The 14,294-nt window shown below is 40.8% G+C and overlaps 3 protein-coding genes across 6 annotated transcripts in view; 2 read left to right on the forward strand and 1 right to left on the reverse strand.

Moving 5' to 3' along the window:
- Positions 1-6,760, reverse strand: part of LOC113012921 (neuron navigator 1-like) — a 94,035-nt gene extending 87,275 nt beyond the window's left edge. For all 4 annotated transcript variants that reach the window (XM_026153370.1, XM_026153369.1, XM_026153367.1 and 1 more), the window contains exons 1-2: positions 6,602-6,760; positions 6,082-6,197 (exon numbers count right to left, since the gene is read on the reverse strand). The gene's annotated coding sequence lies outside the window, so the exon portion shown is untranslated. The remainder of the gene's footprint in view (positions 1-6,081; positions 6,198-6,601) is intronic.
- LOC113012963 (cysteine and glycine-rich protein 2-like) lies at positions 1,007-10,114 on the forward strand. Its single transcript, XM_026153437.1, has 6 exons — positions 1,007-1,381; positions 3,720-3,829; positions 5,433-5,601; positions 5,683-5,812; positions 5,892-5,988; positions 9,138-10,114. The coding sequence occupies exons 2-6, from the start codon at positions 3,721-3,723 to the stop codon at positions 9,212-9,214; spliced, it is 582 nt and encodes a 193-aa protein (XP_026009222.1). The 5' UTR covers positions 1,007-1,381; position 3,720; the 3' UTR covers positions 9,215-10,114.
- A 1,254-nt stretch (positions 10,115-11,368) lies between these two features.
- phlda3 (pleckstrin homology-like domain, family A, member 3) lies at positions 11,369-13,775 on the forward strand. The gene is made up of 2 exons (XM_026153442.1): positions 11,369-12,108; positions 13,220-13,775. The coding sequence occupies exon 1, from the start codon at positions 11,677-11,679 to the stop codon at positions 12,097-12,099; it is 423 nt and encodes a 140-aa protein (XP_026009227.1). The 5' UTR covers positions 11,369-11,676; the 3' UTR covers positions 12,100-12,108; positions 13,220-13,775.
- The last annotated feature ends 519 nt before the right edge of the window (positions 13,776-14,294 follow it).

Raw genomic sequence — 14,294 nt, forward strand, 5'->3', positions numbered from 1 at the left:
AAATCAGGAATGCATCCTGCTGATATTACCCATCTTAACCACATGATGGCAGTAGCGTGAAGTCAGGTTAAAGCTGGATGCTTCATATACACATTTTCACATCTGTTTCTGTTGTTTCTCATCCATTAAGCATATCAGGGTGACCTTTTGCTGCTCGTGCCTAAAGGTCATTAAATGCTCTGGTAATAAAATAGAATCACTCTGAAATTACATCACGCTGAGAGCTGAACTCAAACTGATTAGCTGTTAAAGGTTAACCTGTGAGCAGGTAGTAGAACAGAGTAAGAAGTCTACTGATTGTGAAGCTTGTTAAGATGAGATGTCACAAAAACACGAAGACACAAATACTTTAGAAATCTGTCAAAAACGAAGCTAAAACGTACATTTTTATTTATGAGGCAAATGACAAAACGAATTCATGGTTTTATGCTCAAATCTGAGCATAAATCTGAGCCAGCTAACTGCATTTCTCAGCAAAGTCAGAAATTTGACAAGCATAACATTCAACCAATAAAACTAAATCTTTTCTGTTCAGAAATACACGTAAATAACTGTAACTTAACATCTCAATAATAATAATACTGTTAATTTAGGGCAGCTGTGGGGTAAACCTGACATTGGGTGCTGGTCTAATAAAAATGCTAAGCACCGTATTAAAACATTAACAATAATCGAATAAGCGAATTCTCTGTGCATTTATTTCAAAGGTCACTTTTACACATTCTTATTACAACTTAAAGAAATCTAGGAAAGCCCTGTGTTCTGTCTGCATTTCAAGAAAAAATATCCTCCCTGATCACAGTTTGGAACACTAATGTTTATGCATGATAAAAGTCTTTCAGCAATGTGAAGTTCACGTAGTTTAGTATCACGGTTCAGTGTTTGTTGGCGGCTGTCTGACAAATTGAAGGGCAGCCCTTGTGCAAGAGAGTTGCAAAACACGGAGTGCAATCAACAAGAAAATCTCTCGGCTGTGCGAGCCAGCACACAGCTTTTGAAGCCCGGCTCACTCCTGTTCAACCCCACCTCTTGCTCTCACTGCGTCTGCTCTCACTTGGAGAGTAAGCTCCCCTGATCCTCCACACAGACTAAGTTTACAGGCTGAAGCAGCAACAGCAGAAGCTCCTCCCTTTCGACACATCTGGAACAGTGTTAAAGCGGAGAGGAGCGCACCAACACTCTCCTGAAGGATAGCAACACAGTAAAAGTTGTTCAAATCAGGTTTTTAAGAGGACTGACCTTTTTATTTTTCTTGCATACTTAAAGTTAACTGTGGACAGCTGGTTTCCTGAACATACCACACAGCTCCATTTACGCTACTCTGACCTGTGAAAGATCTTCCTGCCCATCATCCCTCACTGACAGCTTCTACTTGCTGCAAGTAAGTAAAGATTTTTTATTTTGAGTTCTGATGGATTCTGTTTGCTTCTGTCTAATTTCTTATTTTGTTGATGCATGATGGGAAAGACACTTGCAACACTTATGATACCACAATACCACAGGGTGCCTTTATGTTTCCGTTACAGCAAAGTGTTTCAGAGTGAGCAGCTAAACATTAACGCAAGAGAGGAATAGTAATGCACAATAAAGAAAATACAGCACAGCAAGTTCCTACTAACTTTCACCAACATTACGCTCTGCCTGAATCACACAGATATCACATGCTGTCACATTAAATTTGTTAGTGGACTTCCTGATTTGTAGGAGTTTCCAGTCCTTACTGCTCCTTCCCTAAAGCATTCTCATATCTGCGTGTCCTTGCAGGTCTAAACATGCAAAGCCACCACAATCAGCATGAGCTCGAATTCGTCCTGATGGAAATAATTTAGCAGATACACAGAATATTTATGTAACGTATATGTAAGGAAAACTAATGTCTCCAGTAACCTTTTCATCCATCAAGTGACAATTCTCCCACTTCTCTATGAATTTCCCCTCCTGTGGTCAAACTGACTGTCAACTCAGTCCCATTCTATCAGTGAACAAGCATCAACAACAGCACCACACAAAGTTAAGCAATTACTGATAGCCTTGATTATCCACGAGCATTTTCCTCACCTTCTCATCTACATACTCGGTCCTGAAGCTGGGAGCCGGGCTCATTGCTAACAACAAAAGCTTTTAACCACTGATGCTGATTGTCACCCTTCCAAAATGACATGGAAGAGTGAGACATTTATTTGAGATTTCAAGTCATAGTTTCCAAAGTCGGCAGCTGGAAAACTCTAAAATGTTTCCATCACTGCTTGGTCCAAAAACATTCCCGGCATTTCTGCTTTAAGTGGGATTGAGGAATGTTCCAAGACTGTAAAACTACGCAAACTGCCATCCTTTATGAGCGGATACTGAAAATGCCAGCTAGTCTCCATCTTCCTCATATAAACATTTACGATGCAGACCTCTCACTTTCTTCTGAGCTATGCATCCAAAACTCTCATTCACCACTGCTTCCCTAAACTTTACAGTTTAGACTTCCATGGCTGTGCCTGTGGTCTCTTTGTGAGTTGTAACTGTGACTTTTTCAATTTCTATACAAGACAATATGACTGAGCTTCAACTTAAAGCTGCAAAGCAAAGCCATGTATCAGTGATTATCAAGCAACACAGCCCTGTTTTTATAATTATTTTCATTGATAGTAGCACTTTTAAATTCTACATGAAAGATGTAGGGTGCAGAATAATTTAACACACAAGAAGCCATGTGACTGTACATGATATGTATAAATAACTCGTATAATTTATAAACTGGAATAAGAGTTTTCTAAAGGCTCAGCTACATCCAAGAAAACTGCATTAGTTCCCTTAACAGAAACTGCGTTTACAGTGACAAAAAAGGCAGCGTATGGTTCTGTATCATAGTGAAATGAGCTCATATTCACAGTAAGTATAAGTACTAAGTTATTTTTAACATTTTTAAATAGAGTCAGAGGCCATGTGGTACCGCCTGTTATTTCTGAGTGAGTCATACTGTATATTGTGCCCAGAAGTCTTAGGTAATCTAAGTTAGAAAAAACAAGCTAACCTTGATGGAGTTGTCAATTTTTTTGACATATTTTGAGCCGTATAAAACACAACTGCAGGTATTAGGTGCTGTGTGGTTACGGGCTGAAGCTGTAGATGATAAATGTGAGACATGACCATGAAAAAGGGGGAGGAGGGTTTACACGGTCAGGAATGTGGAAGTAGATATGCAAGAATGGACAGGGAGGGTTGTGCTAATAGCACATTGGACAGAAACAGACTGGATGGCAGGGTTTTCACATGCCATCGACTTTAACATTCCTCAGAAAATCATGCTTACGCATAACTTCCACTATTTTTTTAAGAAAGAGACCTTTCGTTTTTGGCCCTTTTACAGAAAAGAACTCTTCTAGAATTTTCCACTGCAGTTCTGGCTTGATTGTCCGTTACAGAAACCACAAAGAACTGGCAGGAACATAATTACTAGCCTAGCCTTACAAAGCCAGATGTACAGGCAACCAAATAAGGCTGTTTAAATAGGTTTCCTAAAACAATAACTGTTTGCGTTTCCATGATGGTTCTATTTAACAGTCCACTGATTCATCTGTTTTTCTATTCAGGGCCCTTTCCACTCATTAAAGCACCTTTAAGGTCCTTTTGGTGCATTTCCAGCTGTTTCTACCGTCTGTTTTACCAAAAGCTTCATTTCATATCAAAATATGTGTGTTTTTCTGTCTGTGTAACATGGATCACTAAAGGATGCCTTTGGGAGGAGGAAACAAGTGTGGCCGCTGTTCAAAGACGGTTTACTTTGCAGAAGAGGTTCTCTGTGACGGGCGGAGCTTCCATAGATCCTGCTTCCTGTGCAGTGAGTTAACCGATTGCTGTTTCCTGTGATTGTGGAGCCCAGTGAACTTTTGGCACGTATTACAGGCACATGTAATATTAACCTAATGTGTATGAGCCGTCTGTATGTGCAGACAAAGAGAAAATGCTGTATAAGTCTGGCTGAGCTATATTTGAACTACATCTTGGTCTATTAATTTTTGTGTGTGTGTCTCCTAGAAACTGAGCCTTAAGCTGATCAGTTCCCCTTTCGCTCTAACTTCCTGTCAGAGTCTATTCAGATGAGCTGCAGAGAGAAAAAATATCAACACATTTCAGGATTAGCCAGCTTCATATAAAAGTCTTGTATCTTTATAAAATCCAGTTATTTACATTGATGTGTTAGCACTACAAAACCTTTTTATCTTCCAAGGAGTCGCACGAGCAAAAAGTCTACTAACCTAGAGGAGTCCTGTGTCTTTATAAAATGTGATTAAAACAGTCTGCAACTAGGCCGATGAAAAAACCAAAAGGACGCCGGTGTATTTCTGGCCTCTATCGACTTCTAGATTGGTTTCCTGCTTTTTGTAAACCTCTGGGACCATTCCTGTTATCGCTGCGTCACTCCCTGGAAGTCCACTTCAAAAACTAGGAAGAAATAGCAGCACATTTTAGGTTGTTTATGCTGAATGTTCTCCTTAATATGCATCAGGATGGTAGAACTACCAGCGATGAATTTAAGGTGGAGAACCCAGTAAACCCCGGGCGCCATCTTGGTTCAGGTTGCGCTCCTAGTGGTGCTCCTGTTTTTGGCTTTTTCTGGCTTGGACACTGATGGCTCTCACACTGAAGACCACTGTTTAGTGTCTATTTGAGCTTTCTTTTAGTTGTTCTTCTTCTTTTGGCTTTTCTCTTTAGGTGTTGCCATAGCCAATCATCTGCCTCCACCTCTCCTGAACTCTTGCAAACCCTATCCTAGTCAAAAGTACTATAGTTACTGGCCTTGCACCGATAGCAGTTGTTAACCCAGAAAATAGAATTCTTGACAATCTGCATATTTCATCTGCCAACGATTTTATACCAAATACCCATCCTGACGCATGCATCCCCATCTGTCCGAGCTTGGGCTCAGAACTAAGAGTACACTGACTTGTGGCTGGGTTTGTCTTCACCAGTTATGATCCCCAACATGTAGTTTAGGTCAGCTTGGGTCAACAAGTTGATGTTTGTTGAGCTGTCTGGTAAAACTGCAAATATGCATCTGCGAGTAATGGAAACAGGATTTCCTGGAAGTGATACAATCTAGCAGGATTGCTAAAATGCTCACAGCAATTCAAAAAGGAAACATCAGACAAAACATTTTGACCACTCCACATACAAGTATTCATCTCTTGTGTACTGTAAATCTTTCATAATGATAAATTAGATATCTTGAAAGAAATGTGGGTTCATGGGGTTTGGAGGAGTTATTTGTGTTCTCGCATCACAATCAAACATTCCTGTGATGGAATTTAGATGAGAACATGTTCCTTCAAACAAAATGTTCCTTATAAGGCAAACAGTTGGGAGCCTTTATAAACACATGAACGTACTCAACGAAAAGTGCAAAGGTATGCAAAACAATAATAACGTGTCTCTTTGTACAGTGGTGTGTGGGAAGAATTTGGACAGCACAACTGTTGCTGTTCATATGGATGAAGTCTACTGCAAGGCATGCTATGGTAAGAAATATGGGCCAAAAGGCTATGGTTATGGCCAAGGAGCAGGAACCCTCAGCATGGACAAAGGAGAGTCCCTGGGAATTAAACCTGAAGAGTGAGTAACACACAGGCAAGCATACTTTTTGATGGTTTTAAGGCTCCTTATCCACATTTTGTTGCCTTCTTTACCCATCAGACCCGGTCCCCATCGTCCTACCACCAACCCAAACCCCTCCAAGCTAGCTCAGAAGTTTGGAGGATCAGACAAATGCCCTCGCTGTGGCAAGTCTGTCTACGCTGCTGAGAAAGTGATGGGAGCTGGGAGTGTAAGCAAAACACAAGCATATATGCGCGCATGCAAGAAAAACACAACTGCTTTAAAACGAGGCTTGTATATGTTTACAGGCATGGCATAAGTCTGGATGTTTTACATGCGCCACTTGTGGGAAGAGCCTTGAATCAACCACACTAGCTGATAAGGAAGGGGAAATCTACTGCAAAGGTAAAACTCTCTCTTTCAAAGACTTCTATAGAACCAGACAACAGCACTTACTGCCACCTGCTGGCCTTTAAAAAGAATGCAGGTGTAACATACCTCCACATTGGGTCCAAACTTCAAACATTTCCCATGGGTCAATGACTGTCACAATTAAGATGTGTTTCCATGGGCGCAAAGCTAGGAAAGCTAACCCATTCAGGCCCAGGAAGGATCTGAAACAGATAATATAGGTGATAGGAACACTAAATATATATAACTTGGGCTGAAAGAAAAAAAAGTCTTTATAAATGAGGCTTGTGGTTAAAAACGAACTCCTTTTTTATAAGAATGGCCAAATGAGTTGTAATAAACCCTAGAATACAACAGAGGGTGCAGTTACTCAGAAAAATAGAAGTTTTATGATTTCAGTTGAACTCTAAACCTGGGATTCAAAGTTCATGCCTGCAACAAGTTAAACAATGACTCCGAAAGGTTCTCTTCATCAAAATCTGTAAGCCTATTATAAATTAATTACACAAACTATGCACTGTATAGCTATCAAGCTATGTGCTAAATGAAAAAATAACTTTATCTATTACTTTCTGACTCATTTCAATAAATACCAGCAAACACTCACCAGCCACTTTATTAGGTACACGTTGCTAGTAATGGCTTGAACCAATTTTGCCTTGAAAACTGCCTGAATTCTTCACATCACCGATTAGACGAGGTGCTGGAAAGAGATTTTGGTCCACGCTGACATGACAGCATCACGCAGTCGCTGCAGATTTGTCCGCTGCACATCCATGACACAGATCTCCGGTTTTACCACATCCCTAAAGTGCTCTATTTTTGTAGGGTCTTTAACTATAGTAAGAAGGGCTTTGAGGTAACTGTTTTTGTGATAATGTGCTACATAAACAAAATGAACTGAACTTAATTATTAGATTGGGATGTGGTGAATGTAAAGACCCTTTGAGTGAATTCACTGTCATGTCCAGGAAACCACTTTGAGATGATCTGGTGAATTACTCTGCTGAAAGAAGCCATCTGAAGACAAGCAGTAGCACTTGGGTAGGCTGTTTGTGTTTAATCAGTGCTCAAGCTGTACTAATGGGCCCAAAGTGATTCAAGAAACTACCTCTTACACAACTACACCATCAGCAGTCTAAACTGTTGATAAAAGGCAGGATGTACACCAAATTCTGACCCTGCCATGCCATCCAAACGTTGTAGCAGAAATTAAGGATAGACATGTTTTCAATTTTCTATCATCCAATTTTGAATGTTTGCACATAGTAGCCTCAGTGTCACAGTCTCGCTGAGGCAGACTGTATGTGTTGTGAAGAGTGGACCCAAAATGCAGACATGAACGAACTTGGAACAAAACTTGAATATTAACAAAAGGCGAGCCGTTTAATAAGGCTGACAAAAAGACACAACAATGAGCAAAGACAAACTAAACATTAACCTAAACAGGTGAACTAAAATACAACATGAAAAACCCTGATATCAACAGACCTGGAAACACGGTGAAACAACAGATGACCTGACAAAGACTGAGTGAGAGAACACGGACTAAATACACACAGGAGGCTAATGAGGGAAGTGGGAACACAGGGGGAAACAGCTGACACACAGGAACATAACAACATCACAGGGGAAACATAAAGCTGAATACACTGAACGCAGGAACACGGGACCTCTTCAAAATAAAACAGGAAACATAATGAAACGCAGACGTGACAACGTGAACTTGACAACAAAGGACATGAAACATATAAAGGACAAGAGAGACTTAACACAGGGGTTGAAAACACAAGGGGAAACTAATAAACAAGTGAACTTAGAAAACCCAATGAACTTAAACATGAATCATAAACATCAAAATAAAGTAAAACTCAAAACGTTGGGTCAAAAAGACCCAGGATCCCGACACTCAGTGCCGTTATTAGCTGACAAAGGAGACAGAGGTCAGTCAGAGAAAGATGTCCTTGGTTGTAACAAGTAGTTATTTGAGTTATTATTGCCTGGCTATCCGCTTGAAACAGTCTGGCCATTCTCCTCGGACATCTGGCATCAAGAAGGCATTTTCTTCCAGATACATGCCACCCACTAGATATTTTCTCTTTTTCAGAGCATCCTCTGTAAACCCTGGAGATCGCTGTGTGAAAATCCCAGTAGATCAGCAGTTTCTGAAATTCCCCATAGTAATTCTACAGGTCATCTTGATCACATCTGCATGCTTAAATGCACAGACTTGCTGCCATGTGATTAGCTTATTGGACATTTGCATTAACAAGCAGTTAAACAGGTGTACCTAATAAAGTGGCCGGCAAGTGTATAATCCAACAATGTTGTTAACACAACATCACAGGCTCATATTCGTTTTTATTATTTTGTCACAATACCTTGTAGGTGTGTACTGTAAATTGAACCCACTGGTGATGAATAGCGGAGCTTATCAAACACCTTTCAGCTCAATATTCTGTTATATGGGCACATTAACCCCTTTATTGTGTCTGGGACAACCCAGCCCCATGTATAGGCACATACAGAGAAACACGTTTTTCAGGTACTCAGTATGGGCTATGTAGCTGAGGAATATGAGACCCAGCAAACAAAGTTCAGAATTAAACTGCTGAATTAAAGTGTTTACTCATTCCTGCAATCTAACAGCCGCAAAGGTGTAAATCTAACGCTGGTATCATGTTTCAGGGCCGAAACACGCCACAGAATCTGCACTTGAGCGGTAACACTGAGCATTTAGAGGCGCACAAATGAAATAGTCTGTATATAGAAGAACCAGCATGGGAGCTGTGGTGCAATATATTCTTTAGTTTGCTCATATGTAAAATTTATTTGTTAAGGCCGTTGCTAAGTGGTGCACACCAGCTTGAGCTAATGCTAACTCAATCTGTGAGTCTGTAGATCCAGAAGACAGCATGGGATAAAAAAAACATTTGAGGGGGAAGTCAAAAGTCCTTCTACCAACAATCCTGAAGAAACTTTGGTCCCTGTGAGGAATTCAATCGAGGAATATCATGTTTGCCAGATGGAAATCAAACACTCAAATCAAAGCTGATCCAAGCAGGCCACAGTGAGCTTTGTCTAATATATATGGGAGGATGGCAAAGTGTGGAGTCTTATGGCATTACCTTTGTTCTCAACAGCTTGTTACGGCAAAAACTTTGGTCCCAAAGGATTTGGCTATGGACTGGGAGCCGGGGCGCTGGCGCACACTCAGTAGGAACCGCGTATCTTCAGCAGCACAGCTCCAGATTACTGCACTGCCTGGCTCTTCCTGCAGGGGGCAGACGACCTATATCCACAGACGCGCTTGATAGAAAGCTGCTTTTATAAACTGTACAGTCGAAAGGATGACACCTTCATAATCCCATAGAAACAGGTGAATACTATTGCAGTGCTGCCACATATGCACATTTAGTGAACATGAATATCTATGTAAAACTGCATGGGTGATTTGCACTCAAAAATATCGTCCTCTCATTAAGAATTATTTTTTCTCTCAACACTTGCAACCCCTGGTGTTGTCATAAAAAATGATCGCCTGCCAAAAACGATTTCCGGTATTTGGCCCGAAATTATTGTTCGTACTTAAATGGTTGTAAATCACTTGTTGGTCTGTGAAACGTGTGTCAAACATCTCTCTTGGTTGATATCGAGCCACTTGAAGTCAGAAGATATATTTCTGTCATGAGGTAGAAGCTGCAATCAGAGACTTTTATACATCCTTTAATAACGAATGTAAAACTGTCACTGCAGCAGAGGTTGCACCAAATAACACAACAGTTATACAAAGATGTTTTAGGTGGATTGATTATATTATAGAATATAGAGTGTGTACAATAATGTCAAAAAGAAACCTGCTAAACAGATGAATTTTTTATTTTATATATAACACCTTCGTAAATGGTGCTGACTGCAGACTATTTATCAATATAAACAGAGATATTAAAAAGAACAGCACACAAACACACACAAAAAGACATACAATCAACGGAAATCACTTTTTGTCAGACGATCACCTTTTAACATCACAAGATAACCTATACAGCCATCTAAAATTTCACAATTGCGGTATGCTTTCTGAATAGCATGATGATAAATAAACTACAGAGAGAATGTATTTGGTGTCATTGTTTTTATTGGCACAAAGTGAAGTGAAACTGCCTCCTCGGCCTCCTTGTCTCGGTTTGTGTCTGAGGCGAGTATCATAGGTGGTGGTTTCTGTTTTGGTTTTAAGAAACGACACGTGCAGGATACATCGTATCCATTCCTCTCACACCACGCGACACACTGGGACCAGGTAAGTCCAGTATCTTGTAAAATTAGGGGAATCACAGATACACTCCACCCACAAAGCTTATCTATCACGTAAGAATGTCAGAAAGAATTTACCAACAAATTCCACCACATTAGTTCGACAGAGAAGTGAAAGCGGAGCTCTAAAGTTATGAAAATATAATCTGTTAATCAAATGAAATATACATTTTTATTTCACTAGTTGTAAATATTTCATCCTTAATGTGAAATCTGTAGATGAGGCAAATTGGACATCTTTGCGTGTAGCCCTACCTTGTAACGACATTGTTTCCAGAAGGTGATGATCACTAACCGGCTGATTAGTCATTCAGCAGTTTGAACTCTTTATCCAACTTTATCCGCCATGCCACCCACTCACATTCCAGCTCTCAGAGAGGCGAGATTACATAGTTTCTAATAAGGAGTTTCAAGGCTTATAAATGAGCGCTTATTGCACTTTAAGCATATTAGCATTTTAGTTTACTCATTTATACAGAAAGGTGTGTTAGCAGGTTTTTCTACAGGTGCACTGCGACCTCAAAGGGAGATGGTCAGGCCTGAACCCATCTACTCTGTGTTTACCTTTGTTGTGGAATTCAGTTTTTAAAAAACGTTGCACTTTCCTCCACAGCTCTCACGTTGATAACGAGTTACTTTGAAGATGAATAGCATAAACAGAAGAAAAAATGGTAACCAATAATCAAGTTAGGCCCATAATTACCACTGGCAGCATTAAACATGAACATACTGGTGTACTCGTAATTATAATCCATTATTCTGATATTGGCCATTCTGCACTACTTTTGCTTATTTAATACTTTTTTCTTTTTACTTGAGTGAGCTAACTCGTAAAGACTAAGAAGTATATTTACCCTGGTGTTGCTATGTTAAAGTTCTGAGCACTCTCTCCACCACTGAAACACATAAAAAGGCTGCTATGCAGAGTGCTGTAAAACACAACTGTCAGCGTGCACTAACTGACTCTCTGTGCCTGTCTTTCTTTCGCGCGCACTGCACGCTGACGCACACACTCAAGATGGGAATTTCATAAACAGCCCGGATCTTCTCCTGCCGTCACTGAGAAGGAGGCGGGTGCTAGTTGAAAGGGGGAGAAGGTCCAGACAGGAGCCGGGCATGTTCAAACATATCCAGGCAGAGCAGCCTACCAACCCGCACGGTGTCCTGTCATTGCGCACAGACGGAACTTATTCACAAACCTTGTTGTAATAGACAAATGTGTTTAACATCATATTTACTGTAGCGAATCTGTTTCCCCGAGGGACGTTGATACGGCAAGACACGCGATGCGTATTTAATAGATTCAGTATCTATCAGAGGATTAAGTTGTCTAGTGTCTGGTACTGAAGAGGTTCCTTCAGCGTGGAAATGTCCTTCGCGGCCAAGGCGATGAGAGACGGACTGCTAGAGAAGCGCAGCAGCGGACTTCTCCAGCTGTGGAAGAAGAAGCGCTGCGTCCTCACTGAGGACGGGCTGCGCCTGCACAACTGCAAAGGAGGCGGCGGTGATGCTCCGGGTTTGGCGTCGAGCTCCAAAGTCAAGGAGCTTCACTTTGAGCGCATGGTCACGGTGGACTGCGTGGAGTATAAGCGAGGGCTGGTGTACTTCACTGTGGTCATGGTTACGGGCAAGGAAATTGACTTTCGGTGTCCGCAGGACGGCACAGCGTGGAACGCAGAGATTGCTCTGGCTTTGGTGCGCTATAAGAACCTACAAGCCGTGCAGACCGGGAGGAACCGGCACCTGTCTACGGGACACCTGGGCAGCACTGGGGAGGACGAGGAGCTCTGATTGTCGAAGGTATCCTAAGTTGTTGTCTGGTTGGACTGAAATAGCTAGAAGTCAAAGTGTGACTTATTGGCGTGGGAAAGCTTTTATTTCATTTATGTAGAAATCATTTTATCTGGGCTCTGGAGAGAGTGGCACCACACCCTCTCATTGCTCAAATATCCTCAAGTTCACTCCCAGTAACTGAGACTGGCAGTGAATCCCAAGCAAATACCTCGGCTAAACAAACATCATCATCATCATCATCATCATTATTTTTATTATTATTATTATTATTATTGGTTTTTCAAGCAATTGGCAGCTAAACGCACAGCCGTGTGCCGGCAGTAAAACACCTGACTTAACATGTTATTTCCTTTTTGTGCTAATCACCAAACAAGTTGTTGCAATAGCTGGATGGAAAGGAATGAAAAGACCGAGACTCTTGGGAATGAGGTGACACAGAGCTGAGAAGCACTCACGTTAAGCTCGTGCTGAAGGTTATTTACAAGAACCACTTCAGTGTTTAGATGTTCCACCGAGTTAGAGTCCTCTCCGAGTTTTTCTTACTATGCTCATCTGCCTGTACTACACCTCAGTAGACACAAACCAGCTTCACTTGAGGACATAATTAAGATGCAACGTGAGCCTTCAAAATAACATCTGCCTGCCCCTCCCTCACCAAGCAGTCGAGTATTTTTAAACACGCGCACAAACACACACACTGACTTTCCTTATGGGTTTAGTTGACATGAAGCAGTGGGACACTAAGGGTGTTAAATCTGTCGTTGTGACTTTTGAGATCAAGGGTACAGTCGTCACCATCTAATGGAAACAGAGTTATTTAATGAAACCGGTCATCTCAAATGAACTCGTGACCCAAATGTGTGAGTCTGAACTATGAGCTCACAGTTTAGGAATCTGCAGCGATGGTTCTTTAAGAGAGCAGCTCTAGTCAAGTGCCTAAATTAACTTAGGAGCCGTGGTAACAGTGCAATTTAACTCATTACAAATGCACTTTTGAGCGACCCTGCTGCTGAACATAGACGTTAATAACCATATCTGTGCGTGTGTTTTAAATTATTTATTTCGTTTTTCAATGGTAAAAAATAAAATAAATAAAAATCTTTTTCTCTTCCTTCAGCCTTCCTACTTCCTTGGAGGGAATCAATAAGAAGGGGAAAGTAGTACAACTCACCAGATCCAGAGGATGCACAAAAAGGTCATCAGTGACCATGGAACAAACGACTGAGAACAAGTGTCACAGAAACTCATCTTGTCTTCCCTCATTCACTTGCAAAGTATAGGAATCTGATAAACTGTGGATAAAGACTTTGTTTCTGTCCTGATCTCATTGCTTAAGGACAATTTGGAGACTCCTGCATAAAAAAGCTGTTTTCTGGGAACAGTTTACCCTTTGTGCCTTGATGTTTCAGTAGCATCTTCATTTTTGAACATCATTTTGCGACAGTTTTTGACGCTGCTGAAACAGGAGTCGATTTGTTCTGCAGGCTTGTTTTTGAAGGATTGGTATGACTTACTTTGAAAACTTTAACTTACAGAATGAGCAGATCTTTGGAGGTTTTCTAAAGATGGAATTGAAGTATTTTGTTTCTGATATATTGCACTCTGTATACTACATATTTGCTTAAACCATGTACAGTATTAGAACTGTAAAATAATAATAATAAATTTTTGTAATCCAGATTTTTCTGACATATTTTAGTTGGTCTTCTATTTTTAAATGGTGTTTCACTTCATTTCACTGTTCACTGGGAAGTCTAAAGTCTTTTAGCACTGAACTGTCAGCCACAGTTTATTTTAGATTCAGACCATTAATTGCTAAGCTCATCTGTTTCCGGTTGTGCGTTAACCTTGCTGTTATAGCCTCTGGAAAACACACACACACACACACACACACACACACACACACAGTGGCATGGTTTTCCTGCTATTGCGTGTGTGCTGAAGTCAGGGCACCTTTTGTTCTGAGCGGTTTGGAGGACTAATGAGAAGCACAGTGAGCCTGAGGCATGTGCACACAAACATCCACCCACACAGATTCACCTACAGGAACGTGTGTGCACACCCAGCATGAAGTTCATCCCTAAGCATCAGCAGATTCTTGTCAAGGAGACATAGAATTTATTGTTCATTTAATCATCTTGTGCATGTTTTTGTGTGTATATCAAGAATATAGCAGTCTGTGTGTGATATGT

Source organism: Astatotilapia calliptera, chromosome 20 (assembly GCF_900246225.1).
Source record: "Astatotilapia calliptera chromosome 20, fAstCal1.2, whole genome shotgun sequence".
Classification (NCBI taxonomy): Eukaryota; Metazoa; Chordata; class Actinopteri; order Cichliformes; family Cichlidae; genus Astatotilapia; species Astatotilapia calliptera.

Coding starts and splice junctions, on each gene's coding strand:
- LOC113012963 (XM_026153437.1), top strand. CDS start 3,721: ATGCCTTTGGGAGGAGGAAACAAGTGTGGCCGCTGTTCAAAGACGGTT. Junction 5,602..5,682: donor CTGGGAATTAAACCTGAAGA/GTGAGTAACACA, acceptor TTTACCCATCAG/ACCCGGTCCCCATCGTCCTA. Junction 5,813..5,891: donor AAGTGATGGGAGCTGGGAGT/GTAAGCAAAACA, acceptor ATATGTTTACAG/GCATGGCATAAGTCTGGATG.
- phlda3 (XM_026153442.1), top strand. CDS start 11,677: ATGTCCTTCGCGGCCAAGGCGATGAGAGACGGACTGCTAGAGAAGCGC.